We start from the raw sequence: 21,096 nt of genomic DNA, 5'->3' as shown, positions 1-21,096 counted from the left end.
GGCTGAATTCTTCAGCCTCTTGAGCAATGTAGAAGAATTACTTTAGCTCTTTTAGCTGATTACTTCAGCCTTTTGAGCAATGTAGCAGAATAACTCCAGCTCTTTTGGCTGATTACTTCAGCCTTGTGAACAATGTAGTAGAATTACTTTAGCTGTTTTGGCTGAATTCTTCAGCCTCTTAAGCAATGTAGCAGAATAACTCTAGCTAATTTGACTGATTACTTCAGCCTTTTGAGCAATGTAGCAGAATAACTCCAGCTCTTTTGGCTGATTACTACAGCCTTTTTTAAACCTGTAGTGGAAAAAATATTCCACTGAAGTACTCTGGTTGAAGAAATATTCCACTGAAGTACTCTGGTGGAAGAAATATTCCACTGAAGTACTCTGGTGGAAGAAATATTCCACTGAAGTATTCTGGTGGAAGAAATATTCCACTGAAGTATTCTGGTGGAAGAAATATTTCACTGAAGTACTCTGGTGGAAGAAATATTCCACTGAAGTGAATTGGTGGAAGAAATATTCCACTGAAGTATTCTGGTGGAAGAAATATTCCACTGAAGTACTCTGGTGGAAGAAATATTCCACTGAAGTATTCTGGTGGAAGAAATATTCCACTGAAGTACTCTGGTGGAAGAAATATTCCACTGAAGTATTCTGGTGGAAGAAATATTCCACTGAAGTATTCTGGTGGAAGAAATATTCCACTGAAGTACTCTGGTGGAAGAAATATTCCACTGGAGTACTCTGATGGAAGAAATATTCCACTGGAGTACTCTGGTGGAAGAAATATTCCACTGGAGTACTCTGGTGGAAGAAATATTCCACTGAAATACTCTTGTGGAAGAAATATTCCACTGGAGTACTCTGGTGGAAGAAATATTCCACTGGAGTACTCTGGTGGAAGAAATATTCCACTGAAGTACTCTGGTGGAAGAAATATTCCACTGAAGTACTCTGGTGGAAGAAATATTCCACTGAAGTACTCTGGTGGAAGAAATATTCCACTGAAGTATTCTGGTGGAAGAAATATTCCACTGAAGTATTCTGGTGGAAGAAATATTTCACTGAAGTACTCTGGTGGAAGAAATATTCCACTGAAGTGAATTGGTGGAAGAAATATTCCACTGAAGTATTCTGGTGGAAGAAATATTCCACTGAAGTACTCTGGTGGAAGAAATATTCCACTGAAGTATTCTGGTGGAAGAAATATTCCACTGAAGTACTCTGGTGGAAGAAATATTCCACTGAAGTATTCTGGTGGAAGAAATATTCCACTGAAGTATTCTGGTGGAAGAAATATTCCACTGAAGTACTCTGGTGGAAGAAATATTCCACTGGAGTACTCTGATGGAAGAAATATTCCACTGGAGTACTCTGGTGGAAGAAATATTCCACTGGAGTACTCTGGTGGAAGAAATATTCCACTGAAATACTCTTGTGGAAGAAATATTCCACTGGAGTACTCTGGTGGAAGAAATATTCCACTGGAGTACTCTGGTGGAAGAAATATTCCACTGAAGTGAATTGGTGGAAGAAATATTCCACTGGAGTACTCTGGTGGAAGAAATATTCCACTGGAGTACTCTGGTGGAAGAAATATTCCACTGAAGTACTCTGGTGGAAGAAATATTCCACTGAAGTGAATTGGTGGAAGAAATATTCCACTGAAGTACTCTGGTGGAAGAAATATTCCACTGAAGTACTCTGGTGGAAGAAATATTCCACTTAAGTACTCTGGTGGAAGAAATATTCCACTGAAGTACTCTGGTGGAAGAAATATTCCACTGAAGTATTCTGGTGGAAGAAATATTCCACTGAAGTATTCTGGTGGAAGAAATATTCCACTGAAGTACTCTGGTGGAAGAAATATTCCACTGGAGTACTCTGATGGAAGAAATATTCCACTGGAGTACTCTGGTGGAAGAAATATTCCACTGGAGTACTCTGGTGGAAGAAATATTCCACTGAAATACTCTTGTGGAAGAAATATTCCACTGGAGTACTCTGGTGGAAGAAATATTCCACTGGAGTACTCTGGTGGAAGAAATATTCCACTGAAGTGAATTGGTGGAAGAAATATTCCACTGGAGTACTCTGGTGGAAGAAATATTCCACTGAAGTGAATTGGTGGAAGAAATATTCCACTGGAGTACTCTGGTGGAAGAAATATTCCACTGGAGTACTCTGGTGGAAGAAATATTCCACTGAAGTACTCTGGTGGAAGAAATATTCCACTGAAGTGAATTGGTGGAAGAAATATTCCACTGAAGTACTCTGGTGGAAGAAATATTCCACTGAAGTACTCTGGTGGAAGAAATATTCCACTGAAGTATTCTGGTGGAAGAAATATTCCACTGAAATACTCTGGTGGAAGAAATATTCCACTGAAGTACTCTGGTGGAAGAAATATTCCACTGGAGTACTCTGGTGGAAGAAATATTCCACTGAAGTATTCTGGTGGAAGAAATATTTCACTGGAGTACTCTGGTGGAAGAAATATTCCACTGAAGTGAATTGGTGGAAGAAATATTCCACTGAAGTACTCTGGTGGAAGAAATATTCCACTGAAGTACTCTGGTGGAAGAAATATTCCACTGGAGTACTCTGGTGGAAGAAATATTCCACTGGAGTACTCTGGTGGAAGAAATATTCCACTGAAGTATGAATGAAGAAATATTTCACTGAAGTACTCTGGTGGAAGAAATATTCCACTGAAGTGAATTGGTGGAAGAAATATTCCACTGAAGTACTCTGGTGGAAGAAATATTCCACTGGAGTACTCTGGTGGAAGAAATATTCCACTGGAGTACTCTGGTGGAAGAAATATTCCACTGAAGTATTCTGGTGGAAGAAATATTCCACTGAAGTACTCTGGTGGAAGAAATATTCCACTGAAGTATTCTGGTGGAAGAAATATTCCACTGAAGTACTCTGGTGGAAGAAATATTCCACTGAAGTACTCTGGTGGAAGAAATATTCCACTGAAGTGAATTGGTGGAAGAAATATTCCACTGAAGTATTCTGGTGGAAGAAATATTCCACTGAAGTGAATTGGTGGAAGAAATATTCCACTGAAGTATTCTGGTGGAAGAAATATTCCACTGAAGTACTCTGGTGGAAGAAATATTCCACTGAAGTATTCTGGTGGAAGAAATATTCCACTGAAGTACTCTGGTGGAAGAAATATTCCACTGGAGTACTCTGGTGGAAGAAATATTCCACTGGAGTACTCTGGTGGAAGAAATATTCCACTGAAGTATTCTGGTGGAAGAAATATTTCACTGAAGTACTCTGGTGGAAGAAATATTCCACTGAAGTGAATTGGTGGAAGAAATATTCCACTGAAGTACTCTGGTGGAAGAAATATTCCACTGAAGTATTCTGGTGGAAGAAATATTCCACTGAAGTACTCTGGTGGAAGAAATATTCCACTGGAGTACTCTGGTGGAAGAAATATTCCACTGAAGTATTCTGGTGGAAGAAATATTTCACTGGAGTACTCTGGTGGAAGAAATTTTTCACTGAAGTACTCTGGTGGAAGAAATATTCCACTGAAGTGAATTGGTGGAAGAAATATTTCACTGAAGTACTCTGGTGGAAGAAATATTCCACTGAAGTGAATTGGTGGAAGAAATATTCCACTGAAGTACTCTGGTGGAAGAAATATTCCACTGGAGTACTCTGGTGGAAGAAATATTCCACTGAAGTATTCTGGTGGAAGAAATATTCCACTGAAGTGAATTGGTGGAAGAAATATTCCACTGAAGTATTCTGGTGGAAGAAATATTCCACTGAAGTGAATTGGTGGAAGAAATATTCCACTGAAGTATTCTGGTGGAAGAAATATTCCACTGAAGTACTCTGGTGGAAGAAATATTCCACTGAAGTATTCTGGTGGAAGAAATATTCCACTGAAGTGAATTGGTGGAAGAAATATTCCACTGAAGTATTCTGGTGGAAGAAATATTCCACTGAAGTGAATTGGTGGAAGAAATATTCCACTGAAGTATTCTGGTGGAAGAAATATTCCACTGAAGTACTCTGGTGGAAGAAATATTCCACTGAATTATTATTTTCGAAAGTTGAAAGGTTCATAGAAAAATCGTAGAATAAAATATTCATACATCATCCATTTGGACACATAAATAAATTGTGCTTGGAAAAAAAACATATTATACTAATTTGTATTGAAAGTAGACTAAAATAGCAATTTTAGACTAGAATGAAAATTTTAAAATAGCTCACTTGTACTTATCAAAATCAAACAATAAAACTCGTTGGCGCTAAATCGAGGTGAAATTGATAGGTGAATTTTCTATACCTAAAGCTTGCACTGCACATCATTGATGGAAAATAAATAGCCAGCATATTGGAAAAAAGCAAAAACAAAAAAGTCAACAAAATATATTTGTGCAAATCTAAAAAAATTGGGAAAACTCCAATAGATGGTGTATTTAATCGATTTTCCTCTTCAGCAATATTGTGTCAAATGAGTGACACCAACGGAGGATTTCAATTCCCAATGCGGAACATAAATTTCAACGATATTCCAAATATAAATAAAATTATTTATTTTGCACTCTGCAGAATGGATTTTTCTGTTTATTCTATATACGTGGTATACATATTCTGATGGACTGGAGCGATTTTTTTTGTGCCCCATTGGACTTTTTCGCATGGAATATAAATTGCATTTTATATGTTGTATAGGGCAAACGCGTATTTTGTAAAAACAAACATAAATCTATGCAAAAATAATTATGATTAATCTTTTATGACTTTTACCGAACATCATTTTTTTCTAACACACGGTGTGACGCTATGTATAACAAATATTATGTTTTTTTTTGTAAAAAATGTATGATTTTATGGTGAAGGATCAAACCAATAGGAATTTATTGTACCTGGTATATTTTATTTTTCTCCACAAGACCCAATAATTGTTACTAATTTCATAGAATTATCCATATCTTTTAATTAACCAAAGGAAAATACCCATGATTCTCTTTCAACTTGTGAGCAAATATTTACACTGGAAAACTTTCCCCAGGGGGAAGGAGATGACAAAGAGAATTGGTGGAAGAAATATTTCACTGAAGTACTCTGGTGGAAGAAATATTCCACTGAAGTGAATTGGTGGAAGAAATATTCCACTGAAGTACTCTGGTGGAAGAAATATTCCACTGGAGTACTCTGGTGGAAGAAATATTCCACTGAAGTATTCTGGTGGAAGAAATATTCCACTGAAGTGAATTGGTGGAAGAAATATTCCACTGAAGTATTCTGGTGGAAGAAATATTCCACTGAAGTGAATTGGTGGAAGAAATATTCCACTGAAGTATTCTGGTGGAAGAAATATTCCACTGAAGTACTCTGGTGGAAGAAATATTCCACTGAAGTATTCTGGTGGAAGAAATATTCCACTGAAGTGAATTGGTGGAAGAAATATTCCACTGAAGTATTCTGGTGGAAGAAATATTCCACTGAAGTGAATTGGTGGAAGAAATATTCCACTGAAGTATTCTGGTGGAAGAAATATTCCACTGAAGTACTCTGGTGGAAGAAATATTCCACTGAAGTATTCTGGTGGAAGAAATATTCCACTGAAGTACTCTGGTGGAAGAAATATTCCACTGAAGTATTCTGGTGGAAGAAATATTCCACTGAAGTACTCTGGTGGAAGAAATATTCCACTGGAGTACTCTGGTGGAAGAAATATTCCACTGGAGTACTCTGGTGGAAGAAATATTCCACTGAAGTATTCTGGTGGAAGAAATATTTCACTGAAGTACTCTGGTGGAAGAAATATTCCACTGAAGTGAATTGGTGGAAGAAATATTCCACTGAAGTACTCTGGTGGAAGAAATATTCCACTGAAGTATTCTGGTGGAAGAAATATTCCACTGAAGTACTCTGGTGGAAGAAATATTCCACTGGAGTACTCTGGTGGAAGAAATATTCCACTGAAGTATTCTGGTGGAAGAAATATTTCACTGGAGTACTCTGGTGGAAGAAATATTCCACTGAAGTGAATTGGTGGAAGAAATATTCCACTGAAGTACTCTGGTGGAAGAAATATTCCACTGAAGTATTCTGGTGGAAGAAATATTCCACTGAAATACTCTGGTGGAAGAAATATTCCACTGGAGTACTCTGGTGGAAGAAATATTCCACTGGAGTACTCTGGTGGAAGAAATATTCCACTGAAGTATTCTGGTGGAAGAAATATTTCACTGAAGTACTCTGGTGGAAGAAATATTCCACTGAAGTGAATTGGTGGAAGAAATATTCCACTGAAGTACTCTGGTGGAAGAAATATTCCACTGAAGTATTCTGGTGGAAGAAATATTCCACTGAAGTACTCTGGTGGAAGAAATATTCCACTGAAGTATTCTGGTGGAAGAAATATTCCACTGAAGTATTCTGGTGGAAGAAATATTCCACTGAAGTGAATTGGTGGAAGAAATATTCCACTGAAGTATTCTGGTGGAAGAAATATTCCACTGAAGTGAATTGGTGGAAGAAATATTCCACTGGAGTACTCTGGTGGAAGAAATATTCCACTGGAGTACTCTGGTGGAAGAAATATTCCACTGAAGTACTCTGGTGGAAGAAATATTCCACTGAAGTGAATTGGTGGAAGAAATATTCCACTGAAGTACTCTGGTGGAAGAAATATTCCACTGAAGTACTCTGGTGGAAGAAATATTCCACTTAAGTACTCTGGTGGAAGAAATATTCCACTGAAGTACTCTGGTGGAAGAAATATTCCACTGAAGTGAATTGGTGGAAGAAATATTCCACTGAAGTACTCTGGTGGAAGAAATATTCCACTGGAGTACTCTGGTGGAAGAAATATTCCACTGAAGTGAATTGGTGGAAGAAATATTCCACTGAAGTGAATTGGTGGAAGAAATATTCCACTAAAGTACTCTGGTGGAAGAAATATTCCACTGAAGTGAATTGGTGGAAGAAATATTCCACTGAAGTGAATTGGTGGAAGAAATATTCCACTGGAGTACTCTGGTGGAAGAAATATTTCACTAAAGTACTCTGATGGAAGAAATATTTCACTGGAGTACTCTGGTGGAAGAAATATTCCACTGGAGTACTCTGGTGGAAGAAATATTCCACTGGAGTACTCTGGTGGAAGAAATATTCCACTGGAGTGAATTGGTGGAAGAAATATTCCACTGAAGTATTCTGGTGGAAGAAATATTCCACTGGAGTACTCTTGTGGAAGAAATATTCCACTGGAGTACTCTGGTGGAAGAAATATTCCACTGGAGTACTCTGGTGGAAGAAATATTCCACTGAAGTGAATTGGTGGAAGAAATGTTCCACTGAAGTACTCTGATGGAAGAAATATTCCACTGGAGTACTCTTGTGGAAGAAATATTCCACTGGAGTACTCTGGTGGAAGAAATGGTTTAAAGGGTTGAAGTAATCAACTAAAAGAGCTGGAGTACTTTAGCGACGTACCTCAAAGAGCTGAAGTAATCAGCTAAAGGAGCTGGAGTACTCCAGCGACATAGCTCAAAGGGCTGAAGTAATCAGCAAAATGAGCTGGAGTACTTCAGCGACATACCTCAAAGGGCTGAAGAAATCAGCTAAATAAGCTGGAGTACTTTAGAGACGTACCTCAAAGAGCTGAAGTAATCAGCTAAAGGAGCTGGAGTACTCCAGCGACATAGCTCAAAGGGCTAAAGTAATCAGCTAAAAGAGCTGGACTACTCCAGCTCATTTTGCTGATTACTTCAGCTCTTTGAGGTACGTTGCTAAAGTACTCCAGCTCTTTTAGCTGATTACTTTAGCCCGTTGAGCTATGGCGCTGGGGAGTACTCCAGCTCTTTTAGTTGATTACTTCAGCCCTTTGAGGTATGTCGCTAGAGTACTCCAGCTCTTTTAGTTGATTGCTTCAGCCCTTTGAGGTATGTTGCTGGAGTACTCCAGCTCCTTCAGCTGATTACTTCAGCTCTGAGGTACGTCGCTAAAGTACTCCAGCTCTTTTAGCTGATTACTTCAGCTCTATGAGCTATGTCGCTGGAGTACTCTAGCTCTTTTAGCTGATTACTTTAGCCCTTTGAGCTATGGCGCTGGGGAGTACTCCAGCTCTTTTAGTTAATTACTTCAGCCCTTTGAGGTATGTCGCTGGAGTACTCTAGCTCCTTTAGCTGATTACTTTAGCCCTTTGAGCTATGTCGCTGGAGTGTTTTGGTGAAAGGAAACTTTCACTGAAGTACTCTGGTGGAAGAACTCTTTGACTGAAGTAATCTGGTTGAAGAACTCTTACACTGAAGTAACTTTGGTGAAATAAATCTTGTACATAAGTTTTGTGGTGGAAGAAAAGTTCCACCGAAGTATTTACTTTGATTGAAAAAATCTCGCTGAATTACTTTGGCGAAAGAAATCTTCCACTGAAGTAATTTGGTGGAAAAAATCATAGACTGGATTACTTTGGTGAAACAAATCCCTTACTGAAGTACTTTGGTGAAAGAAATGGTCCGCTGAAGTACTCTGGTGAAAGAAATGGTCCGCTGAAGTACTGTGGTGAATGAAATAGTCCGTTGAAGTACTTTGGTGAAAGAAATGGTCCGCTGAAGTACTTTGGTGAAAGAAATAGTCCACTGAAGTACTTTGGTCAAAGAAATGGTCCGCTGAAGTACTTTGGTGAAAGAAATAGTCCGCTGAAGTACTTTGGTCAAAGAAGTAGTCCACTGAAGCACTCCAGTCAATTATATTTTGACTGGAGTACTTTGGTGGAAGCTTTTGGCTGAAGTACTTCAGCGTTTTTTCATATATTTTAGCTAGAGTATTTTTAACAGTGATATACACACGCTAGATGGATTCCATGAGGCATGACTTGCACACAGCACCATCATTCATCCTCTCGCATATATTCCGTGAAACATTGGTCACCATTTCCCTGCTCACATGGGAATCGATCTCGGGGAGCAATTCATTTACTTTTTTTTTCATTTCATAATTTCCCCGGGATTACTATGTGTGTGCAATTAAATCCTGTTCCTGGGATCCATCATGGTCCGTGAGCCAGTGTCATGTTCAATGGTGTATGCAATTTCCAATTAATAAAGCGGACGGTAGTCATTGGATTGATATGAAAGAGTAAAAAAGACCAAACGAATAGTCGATCATATTGCACAAAATACGCGCCCATTTTGCCTAATTAAATGTTCGTATAAACACAAATTTTAACCATCAATTACCTACCATACCTTTTAATTACTATGCTGGATTTATTATTATAAATTACACCAACAAGTCTTACATTAAACATTTGGCGTATATGCGGCTTTTAGCGTTTGACCACATATCCCTAGTTGCAAAATAATTTTCGTTTAATCCAATTTTATTGCAATTTTCGTTATAAATCACCATGAGATGTGATTTAATATCCCGCATTTTCCCAATTAAGATCGATCAAAACTATAAACTTAATTAATTTTAAATGTATTACCAATTATTTTTTTAAATATCAGTTCATTAACTTTTCAAACGTAATTTTCAAAAATTAGTTTTGCTTTCATTTCCAATTCCAGACTGAAATGTTCGAAATTTTTTTCTTATATTGTTCAAAAGAAATTGAACTTTTATAAAAGTTTGCTAAGTATCGTCTAATTATTTTGGAAACTTTTTCTGCGTTAGTTTTTGAGTTAATTTAAATCCAGGGGCGTTTGCCAGAAATCTGGTTTCCAGACCCTACTCTTGTCTACGTCTCTGCTTGAATCTACAAATAAAGAACTTTTATATATTTTGAACAAACAGAGGAATAATTATTCTTTTCATAAATTTTTTGTAATTAATAAATTAATTTTTGTAATTGTTTGGCCTCTAGAAAATGTCTTATAATATTTTTAAAAAATCTATATAAAAAATTATTTGATTCTAACGGTTTATAATGGGGAAAATTGAAATAATTATTTTCGAAAGTTGAAAGGTTCATAGAAAAATCGTAGAATAAAATATTCATACATCATCCATTTGGACACATAAATAAATTGTGCTTGGAAAAAAAACATATTATACTAATTTGTATTGAAAGTAGACTAAAATAGCAATTTTAGACTAGAATGAAAATTTTAAAATAGCTCACTTGTACTTATCAAAATCAAACAATAAAACTCGTTGGCGCTAAATCGAGGTGAAATTGATAGGTGAATTTTCTATACCTAAAGCTTGCACTGCACATCATTGATGGAAAATAAATAGCCAGCATATTGGAAAAAAGCAAAAACAAAAAAGTCAACAAAATATATTTGTGCAAATCTAAAAAAATTGGGAAAACTCCAATAGATGGTGTATTTAATCGATTTTCCTCTTCAGCAATATTGTGTCAAATGAGTGACACCAACGGAGGATTTCAATTCCCAATGCGGAACATAAATTTCAACGATATTCCAAATATAAATAAAATTATTTATTTTGCACTCTGCAGAATGGATTTTTCTGTTTATTCTATATACGTGGTATACATATTCTGATGGACTGGAGCGATTTTTTTTGTGCCCCATTGGACTTTTTCGCATGGAATATAAATTGCATTTTATATGTTGTATAGGGCAAACGCGTATTTTGTAAAAACAAACATAAATCTATGCAAAAATAATTATGATTAATCTTTTATGACTTTTACCGAACATCATTTTTTTCTAACACACGGTGTGACGCTATGTATAACAAATATTATGTTTTTTTTTGTAAAAAATGTATGATTTTATGGTGAAGGATCAAACCAATAGGAATTTATTGTACCTGGTATATTTTATTTTTCTCCACAAGACCCAATAATTGTTACTAATTTCATAGAATTATCCATATCTTTTAATTAACCAAAGGAAAATACCCATGATTCTCTTTCAACTTGTGAGCAAATATTTACACTGGAAAACTTTCCCCAGGGGGAAGGAGATGACAAAGAGAATTTAAATGTTGTGGAAGAGGACAAAGTGTGATGATAATTATAGTGTTAGTTTTCTTTCGAGAAGCATAAGAACTCATTCAGGAGAATGTCTCTGTTTAACTTTAATCTCTTTTAATCTTCATTTAGTGTGTCTCCTTAATTTCACAAGGATGCAGCGTTTCCTTACCCATATACCCTCTGTACTATATGGACTCTTCGACATACATAGATGGTGTATTAAAGTGAGATTTCGTTTTTGGGATTGTGTGATGGTGCGCCATTACTCACTTTGGTGCCATTTGGTGCCTTGTTTAATGCCATCAATAAGTTAATGAAGTAAGGCGCACCAGCAGTCACAATAGATGTAGGAAAAAAAAGTAAACGGAGGGCTATATACCCTTCGCAACAATTCCTCAGCCCCCCAGCACAACATATTCACCGACCATTTGGCGAACCATTGAGTCAGGAGAGAAAAAACGTGTAGTTTGGCGAATAAAAATTCAATAATAACATTTTGACACGACATTTATCTCTTTTGATTGCTCCCCCAAACCACCCTGAGAGCTAGTCAGTCATTCAGTCAGCGGAAACACCCTTCTTCGGATCCTTGAACAAAAGCACCCACAATAATGTCCCAGTATCACGTACCACGCACATAGTTATAGTCTCTCCATGGTACATTGTAATGTAGTCGATGGGAGTCTGAGTAGGGAAGGAAGACAAGAGGGTGGGGGTGGATGGAAAAGTTCAGTTCTATGTGGGAGCGCACTTGCGAGGAGTCAGGGTGAGACAAGAGAAATATAATGCGTGTGTCGTATTATTAAAAGGTTGAAAAAAATAAGAAGTGGAGGCTGACAGAAGTAAAAGTTCTGCTCTACACATGCCACGAAGAAGGTGTGGGAAGTCTTATAAGGCACCTCCACTTGAGTCGCACCGTCTTGGCATGCAACAGTGACAAGGGGTGAAGTGGCAGTACACCATCATGGTTGAGGAGTGTAGCAATATTTGCTTGGAAAAGACTCCTTGAGATGGGAGGCAAAAACTCGTTAACAAAACGTAATGATCCGAAGAAGAACACACAAGACTTTCTGCGTGTGTACGCGGCAAAAAAAACATTTTTTCCCCATTTATCCCCGCACGTCACGAACGGTCGGGAAAACCCCGTTCGTGCTGACGGGAAATCCACTGGGGGGTAAATGGCGGGACTATACACAGCTAAGGAATCTCAAGAGGGTGGTTTGGTGTGGCGGCGCACAAGAAATGGGGACAACAACCCATCATCATCATTACAGTCAGCACTGGCTGGAAAGTGCGAAAGAAATTCGAGCTAACAAGAAAATTATACTCCCCGTACCTACCTCGGGCATTGAGTTTTCTTGTACACTCTGTGAAGCAGTGAAACTGGGAATAGTAATGGATTGAAATTTAAATTGTAATGCACACTTCCAGCGCGGAGCTAAGTTTAAGCTAGACCATGTGCCCGGAGTGAAAGGGAGGTCATTGTGGAAAAAGATCCCGAGGGAGGTGAATGGTAGATGAAAATCTGCAAAGGAAGATGCCTAGCTGTGGAGATGGGGGTGAAATGTGCTACTTTTGGTTGCAATGGTATCGCAGTATGAGAACAAAAGGCGAGATACCTTGAGGATTTAATTTTCTAATTTTCACTGCACTGACGGCCTTAATGGGATTGATAATATGCAAAGTGTTGGGTTACTTTTTAAATTCTTAATTAGCTTAAGTAATACCACCATCATTGTTTTTCATTGCATTTTAAATCTCATTAAACTATGACATCAGTTCTTGTCTTAACTTTAGTTTATATGACGTTTCTGAGGTGTCTGCCTCTTTTCTCACAGGTCTTTGGGCAGAAATAAACCTACAATTTATGTTTAATCCACAACATTTTTCTACCATCACCACACACAATCCTTTTCTCTATAAGCATTTCAATTATGTTTATGGTGAAAAAAGACGTAAGCAGCCTGTGCGGAAATTTAAATTGAAAGCCAATTTTCTTTCTCATTAACTCAGCACGAAAAAAAGCATTTCCCTATACTTGTGTTTCTATAATGTCGTGAAAATTTGATGAATCCATTCTCGCAACTACTAAAAGCCTTTTCCCATCTACCTAAAAAACATACAGCAAGGAGTGAAACCCAGTCACGGCTTCGACATTTTCCATTCACCCACTTTTTTGCAGCGGCATTTTCTTGAATGTTTCCCAACCAACCCTTTTGGATTTTCGTTCATTTTTCCCACATTCACTGTACCAAATGCAAGGTCTCCCGGCGATCGATCGGATCCATGAGAAGCTCACCACCCCGTCACCCACCCCCATGAAACGACAAAGTACCATCCTTGTGGAACTTTGCACGGAGGATGTAAAAATTGCGAAAGCAAAAAAATCAATTTTTCATTTTTATGCCAACGTAGCCCTTCCCTCAAGCTCTTTTCCGTCTATACAAGAAATCCCAGACACATTGACAACCCCCTCCTAAGAAAAAAAAAATGGTTTGATTTGTGGCATTTCTATCTACAATTTCTGGCAAAAGGAACTTTTTTAATAAAATATGTTATTATTACTTATAAAACTTTCATATCTTATGGTTGGCGGCATTGGGGCTTTTGTTGGGGAAAAAAGGGCGGGACTTTTTGTCACTCTCTTAACTGGTTTGATAAATTTCCGCTTCGGAAAAGTTAATTTACAAGGAGATGGCAGAAAAAATGAGTTGAGTGAATAAAAGCGACAGGAAGGAAGTGTCTGCAAATGAGTTTGGAATTGTTTTTTGCAGTAATGTCAACCGCAGAAAAGAAAATTGATTCACATTTCAGTAAATCCATTCATTGAACTTCCTTCATTAATAGCCATGGGGGATTCGTCGAAATTAGCATGAGACTTCAGACTTCACTATGCTCTGCTCGAGTTAGCTTCATCTACATAATCTACCTCCATCGTATTGTATAGTAATGCATATTGTCCTTTTCCTCAAGTGACAGAATAAAAAGATATTAACGAAGAAAAATCGAGAAAAGATAGAGTTGGATGAAAAAATACTACAAAAAAAACATTTGTTGGTCTTTTCTTATTGATATCTATGCTATCTTCTTAAGTATTGTTAGGGGAGACAAGATCAACTATGAGATATTTTGTAAAACATCCCATGCCCGTCATTCCTCATTGACTCTACGTGCCTATGAGGGACACACAAGGCCGCACAACGTGGGTTCTTCATCCCCCAAAAGCCAAACCTAGGCGCTCTTTCTCCCACCCCCAAAGTCAGGGCATCCACTTTGTATTCACCAATTTTTCTACCAATTCTCCTTGTGTAATCTTCACCCCAAGAGCCCCGGCATTGCTGAATTGTGATTTATTGGAATGCGATACCGTAGCATAAACACACACCTTTTATAATTCCATGTCGTATTGTGGGGATATCTCATAAATTGTGCTCTTCGAGGGTGGGTTGTGTATATTCTAACACCCACTCGCTATATACGGGCATATTTCGCATATGCATATTTTTCTTTCCACGAAAATAGTGTCTCCCAAACCATCTTTCTCTATTTACTCTTTTTCCCCCATTCCTCCATTTCCTCCCTTTTTCGAAAATCCACGCTGTGTGTGTGGAAGTTGATTTACGATTTATTTTTCTACGACAATCCGATTCTTGCACAAACAAATCTCGATATCTTCTGTGCCGGGGGTTTGGGAAAATTTTTCCTCCGTATGTGTCTGTTCAATATGTACACAAGGGACACAAATAGATGGTGATGGTTTGAAACTTTGAGAAATGTTCGATTTTTCACTGAATATTTAATATCCACCAGACCTATGGTTGTCTATTTTAAATTGTTATCTCTTTGGAAAATGATGGGAAATCACATAGAATTTTTCTCTGGCTTATAAAAAGAAGCTTTAGCTCATAAAACATTAATCTTCCTTTGATTATAAAAAACGCTTTTACGTTATTGTAAGAAAAATAAGACTAATATAATAAAAGGAATAACTTCATATTCGATTTCTAGATATTTGAAAAATATTTAGGGGTTTTGAAAGTTGTAGAGTAATGCATTAATAGATTACCTCCATATACCTACTCATAAGTAAGGAAACTATGCGAATTTTTCAAAAATAAAATTAGATGCAGGTCATTCAGCTCCCAAATAAAGGTAGTTTTCCGAAATATAGAGCGATATTTGTCCCTTTTATTGTACATACCGAATTTTATCACATTTTATCGGTCGAGCCGTTTCGCAAATCCTGAATTCCCAACACACAAACGGATGTTTGGACACACACATTTTTCTAAGCATTTGATGTGTCATTTAAAACGTTTGATAGACGTATTTTTTAACATTTGATGTTCCTATAATAATTTTTTTGACCTATTAAAGAAAACTTGGACATCTCAAACTTTTACCGTGTTCTAACATATAAACACCTACTCATGCAACACCTATGAATTTTTACAATAATAAATTTTCCCTTTCCTTATTTTTCATGAAAAATAGGAATCCCTAATCCAATTCAATTAATGGATTAATCATTATTTGAAGTGCTGTAAGAGCATTTGAGTGTAATATAAAGAAAAGATATGTCATCAATTTCGTGTTGAACGCTTTTTTGTAGATTTAGAGATAGTTGTGAATCCTTTCTTTTAATTAATTTTCCTCACCTAACTCATATTTGCCGTCCGCGTGAGTTTACTGAATCTACTAAAGCTTCATATCATCCAAAATCTATCTCAAACAGTCCGCCACATTAAATTTCCACATTTCATCGTTTCAATATTTGTTTATCCATTTTTTTCATTGTTTTCTTTTTTGAGTAATTTAATAGTTATTTCAATTTCTCCTTCCATCAAAACTCCCCCAGGCCCCCCAGGTGATAAAAATATCTTTTAAAAAAAAATTGTATTTGTTTTTCATTTAAAATAATTTTTTTATTGAAGTTCATAAAATATTGAAGCACAATTATACACTTTTCCATGCAACAACAACAAAATATAAAGGGTAGATGGATTGAATAGAGGATCCACATAAATGCTGTGAAAATGGAGAATGAGTGAAGGGGTTTTTTTTTGTGAGCAAATACTGTGTTTGGGTAAATAGGAAAATGTGTACGTTTGCAGGAATGAGGTGAGGGTGGATGCTCTCTTTTGGGCCGCGGTAACAATGGAACCGGAAAAAGGTGAACCTTTTACCTTTTGCATTGGCGTTCCCCAGAAGTCATTGAAGAAGATGTTCTTCCATGGTGTATGGGGACGCAGATCCTTATTCTCCTTAATAGCACTAATGTCATCAAATACAAAACCACAGTTTAAACTATTGTGGTAGCACACGATACACGTGATGGCAATAATGAACCCGAAGAAGTGCTGTGGGGACATTGTGACGGGCATCTTGGGGTTCTTGTTCTGCTGTATATATTTCCGTTTGCAGAGAAAACACTTAAAATGTCTCTACACCTAATTGAATTTACGGCGCGCTGATTTCACAAGTCTCGGCAAGAAGTGCAATACAATACCCCATCTACATGGTATGCTCTTTAACCTTTCAGATTCGCGTCTTGAGTCCCTCTTCTTTTTTTTCCTCCTTCTCTGTGCACCCGGTGTCTGTGCCACAGGGTTTTATTTATTAATGCCTTGAGTAGTGAGAGCGAGAGATCTTCTTCGTGTCGACAATCTCAAACCACGTCTCAAAGCCCAACCAACACACAAGTCTAATTTGCCACAAATTTCGGGGAGGGTAGAGCAAAAAGGCAATTTCGTATCTCCTTGTGGTGGATATCTTGTTCCCACTTTAAACTTGTTCACTTTAAACACTGCATCGAGATTATTCACTTTGTCCCTGTGTCGTGTCGTGAGATAATTTATCGATGCAGGGTTTGATGTTCCTCTCTTGTGTGTATTCTGTTTTTGCCCAGGTGCACTTGTTAGTCTGGTGTGGCAAGTCGATAGAATTCCCAATTACATGTAAATTGTCGAGCAATAAGAAGTGCGTTGACGCCAAAAACCCGCCAGAGAGACGACAATCCTCCTCTTAGTCTACTGGGCTATACACAGAGCACAGGATCGATTTTAGCAATTACAGTCCACTGTTACACATCCGATATAACCCATGTCCTATTTCACCACAAAACTGCTCCAATTTCACACAACTTCTGTCTCTCAGCACCAATTGTCTCCCCATATGTATATTTTAACCCACTATATATATGTATGTATATATAGAGGAAAAGTAAGAGATGACCAAAGGGACCAAATTATATCTATTCAATTTGTAGATGGACCATCACATCCCCCAACGCATGAAGACAAGTTTGTAGAAGGACACAGCTCGTGCACATTGCTGACTTCTCAATTGCTAAGGAGTCATCCGTTCTAAGAGGGATGAAGATTGAAACTATAATATAATGGGTACCAAGAGGGGGGTAGAAGTGATTTGGAATTTCCACTTTGTGTTCCCAATGAAAATGCCTCAACTTACACACAATCTAATCAAATTCCCCTCAAAGTTGAAATGTTTGTTGTGTTTTCTGTGAATATGTTTCTGAATTTGTTGTAAATTCAGTTCAACACCAAACTCCTTGTATTTCACACATATACTTCTATGTATGGTATTTTGGGTTACCAATAAAACGTTGATGTAGGCATATAGTATTTCACTTTGCTTTCACTATGAATGCTTTTGACGCTAATAAATGTCAATTGGGTCATATACGGATAAAAACCTTTCACATTTTGCCCCAATTTTGCACAAAAAATCCCTTCTTGCGAGTGGATTTCCGTTAGAAAACCACAATTTTTCACTATTTAACATTTATAGCACGCGCCCAGAAGTTGACGTTTTAGCTGTCACAGTGGCTCTGTCAGATGTTTTCCTCGCAAATTCGATCCTATTTCTCCACAAAAACACTCAACTGCCCCACGATTTATCAATTGGACAGCATACTGAGGACTCAATGGTTGGGATTGGGATGAAAAATGCAATCACCCACAGTTGATGTCACTCTGGGGTGCAAAATGTCACAAATGTTTTCGCAACAAGAGATGATTTTAACCCCAAAAGTTCAAAATAATCTCCAAAATTACTTTTGCATACACAAATGCACAAGTGCTCACAGGTGTACGGATAGTGCACCGGTTAGAAGTAGAAATCACGGTTCAATTCGCGAATAGAGAGTTTTCACGGGAAACTTGGTGTTTCTCTTTTAGATGTCACTGACACTGAAGGCAGTGCTAGAGTGCCTTACAAATTGCGTGTGATGTGACTTTTAACGGGGAATATCCAGAACCGTCTGCCGAAGCAGTATTCCATTGACTGAGTGTTCTCTTTTATATCCACGTACATTGCCCCCTTGTATTCGTTACTATGTTACTGTCTCGCTCTCATCATCATCATCGTCATCATAGTGAGAATTGTGCCAAATTTCTCTCTCACTCTCTTTCTCTCGTGCATTTCCTTCTGCTTTTCTTCATCATCCTCCGTGGTCACTTCGTGTTGTAGAAGATATCTGGACCGGAGATACTTGATTAAAACAACCTGTTATGGAATTCAGCCGAAATATAGGCAAAATTTTACCAAAATAAAAAATTCAAAGAACTTGGAGAGAGGGAGAGAACTACAATCATCCTGTGAGAGATTAAATGATTGAGCAACAATCATTAACACCCCTTTGCAAGTCCCTATAAACACCAACACAGCATCAACTTCGTCGCATCAAAATTGCGCTACGATCTACTCCGAGTGTGCGCATTACTGCAATAATTTCTCTGAGTGTCTCCCGCGTGGTAGATTTACAAGGGTATGTATACTGTAAAGAAGGGGAAAAAGAGGCTCGTGTAAGGGGTGTATGGTGAGTGGGGGAGGGTTTGGCGGTGTGAAGGAGCAAATTTGATTTGTGTTGTAATTGCAGTATGCTATCAAGCGTTATGATTGAAACCATTTCACATTGCTGCGTGTGGAGAAAATATAGAAAATAAAATTTTATTGCTGTGCTGGTCTGATATGAATTTACGCGGGGTGTACTGCTGGGTTTACCTTTTTATCATTGCAAAGAGTATGAGGGGGTGGTGGTTCGGGGGTGGGGGGTCCATAAAATGTGAAAATTCTCCAGCAATTATATACGGGCAAAGTGGTGGAGTTTATCGTGGATGAGATGACGAGGGCGAGTGTATAATTTGATAATAATAAAAAAGGCGAACGAAGCAAATCAACCCCCTCAAATGTAATTTTGAGAGACAATTTTAGCGCCAAAATTTAATGACTCACAGACCCGATAGCGCCATACCACTACCCACCTTAGATACCACCGCATACCTCTTAGTCATTGATTACAACCCTGAATAGGTATATCCAAGGGTACATCTGTGGGGATTGGAATCACGAGTTGACAAGGGGGTGGATGCGCCCACCCTGACTCCAAATATATGTAATATATGTAGATACATAAAAAAGGGAATCCGCTGGGGGTTGCAGGAGAGAAAAAATTTAATCAAACAAATTAAATTCACTGTGTATAATGCTTCACCATATGTAGGGCGGGAAGTAAGTTGAATGGCCCTCCCCTATACCCCATGAAATTTCATTACAAAATAGCACACACACACACATGCAGGGTTGTATAAGTTATGGGGATACCCATTGGAATGGGTCAGGGAGGGGTCGCCTAACTTCTTAAAATATAGTTTCATTCTATAGGGGTGTGCAGAAGGGCAATGGGGAGGAGTGGGGGGAAATAAAATGCTGGCGCGCTGGATGAAAAATACCCCGTGGCTCTTGGAAAATTTGGCACATGCGTCGATCTATCACGACAATTTCCCAAATAATATCATTATATAAATTGGCCGTTGGCAATGAAACTCCTGCTGACCTTTCACCCCGCGCCCTGTACCCCTTTTCCATTACATATTTTTGAAAACTGTAGAAAAAAAAACACAGAATATATAGTTCTCCCAACCCCATCCCTCACGAGCAAATAATATAAATGAGAGTAGAGGTGAATTTTTCCGTCACAATCCTCACATCCTGTTTGAATTGAATCCTTTTCCATGCGAAAAGGGAAAAATGTCACAGTCCCGGAGATTCCCATCTTCGTGATGGGAAACCAAAAAGGGATCCCAGGTAGAATATTGCCATAGGCAAAGAATTCTCATAAAGTCATATGGGATTGGATGATGGTGGATGAGGGTGGTTGCCCCGTTTTATGGCAATGTGAAATAACCACTCCAAAATAAGTGATAGCAAGTTTCTACAGTTTTTACTCCACCAACGGGAGATAATAGATATTTCCAGTGCCTAGAGGAATATGTCTCCATGAGTCTCGCATTCAGTGTCATTTCGGTCAGACAAACTTAACCCCCAACACTTTACCCCATGGCTCTCTTCAAAAGTTTTTCATTTTGAAATTTATGTGAAATATTCTTTGGGGGTCGAAAAGACAATAATAATATTTTTTTTATAAAATAAAATATTTTCAGCCTGAATAGAAAAAATGAGCTATTTTTAGTTTTTCTTGATTTTTGATTTATTAAAAAGAATAGGAAAATAGATAAAATCCTTTATACAAATTTTTTTCAAAAATTTCTTGTTTTCCTAAAAAAAAGCTCATAGCGCTAAAAGAAAGTTTTTACCAATTTAACATCATCTGAAAATAATTCTTACTCTTTTTAATTAATTTTTAGTTACAATTTTAAACTTTTTGACACATTTATGATGACTTTAAAAAATGATACTACAAGAATTTGTAAAATATGTAAGGATTTTCTCAACTGCACCACGAGAATAAGTACAATGACGTACTAAAAAAGAATCACAGCTAAAAAGAAAAATCCTTGGGGTTACTTGTGGAAAGGAAAGAATGCATAATCCTTTCTCTAAGAAGATTTCGCGTGTAGAATGTTGAAGAAAAATATTGTATTTTCTTTCTCACTGTGATTTCTATCTTGGGGTTTATCGAGACTGTTTACAAGAATGTGATCTAATTTTAGCAAAAAATGTCTCGTTCTCTTTTCATTTATATTCATTATATACATAGATATACATAAAAAAGTGCATCGCGAAGGGAATGCGAACACACCCCTTGGGGGAATGTCTTTCACCATCCACAATCCCAAGTTTCTCGACCCGGGTGGATGAAAAGAAGCAAAAGTTTTTCCCACACAAACAACAAT

At 37.5% G+C, this 21,096-nt stretch overlaps 1 protein-coding gene across 1 annotated transcript in view; it reads right to left on the bottom strand.

Moving 5' to 3' along the window:
• Positions 1-17,489, bottom strand: part of LOC129789257 (protein O-mannosyl-transferase Tmtc3-like) — a 203,225-nt gene extending 185,736 nt beyond the window's left edge. The window contains exon 1 of the mRNA XM_055825908.1: positions 16,126-17,489. Within this exon, the coding sequence (XP_055681883.1) occupies positions 16,126-16,323 (198 nt within the window). The 5' untranslated portion in view covers positions 16,324-17,489. The remainder of the gene's footprint in view (positions 1-16,125) is intronic.
• Positions 17,490-21,096: the final 3,607 nt, after the last annotated feature.

The sequence above is a fragment of the Lutzomyia longipalpis genome, chromosome 2 (genome assembly GCF_024334085.1).
Source record: "Lutzomyia longipalpis isolate SR_M1_2022 chromosome 2, ASM2433408v1".
Taxonomy (NCBI): domain Eukaryota; kingdom Metazoa; phylum Arthropoda; class Insecta; order Diptera; family Psychodidae; genus Lutzomyia; species Lutzomyia longipalpis.
This window is presented reverse-complemented; position numbering and strand designations above follow the sequence as displayed.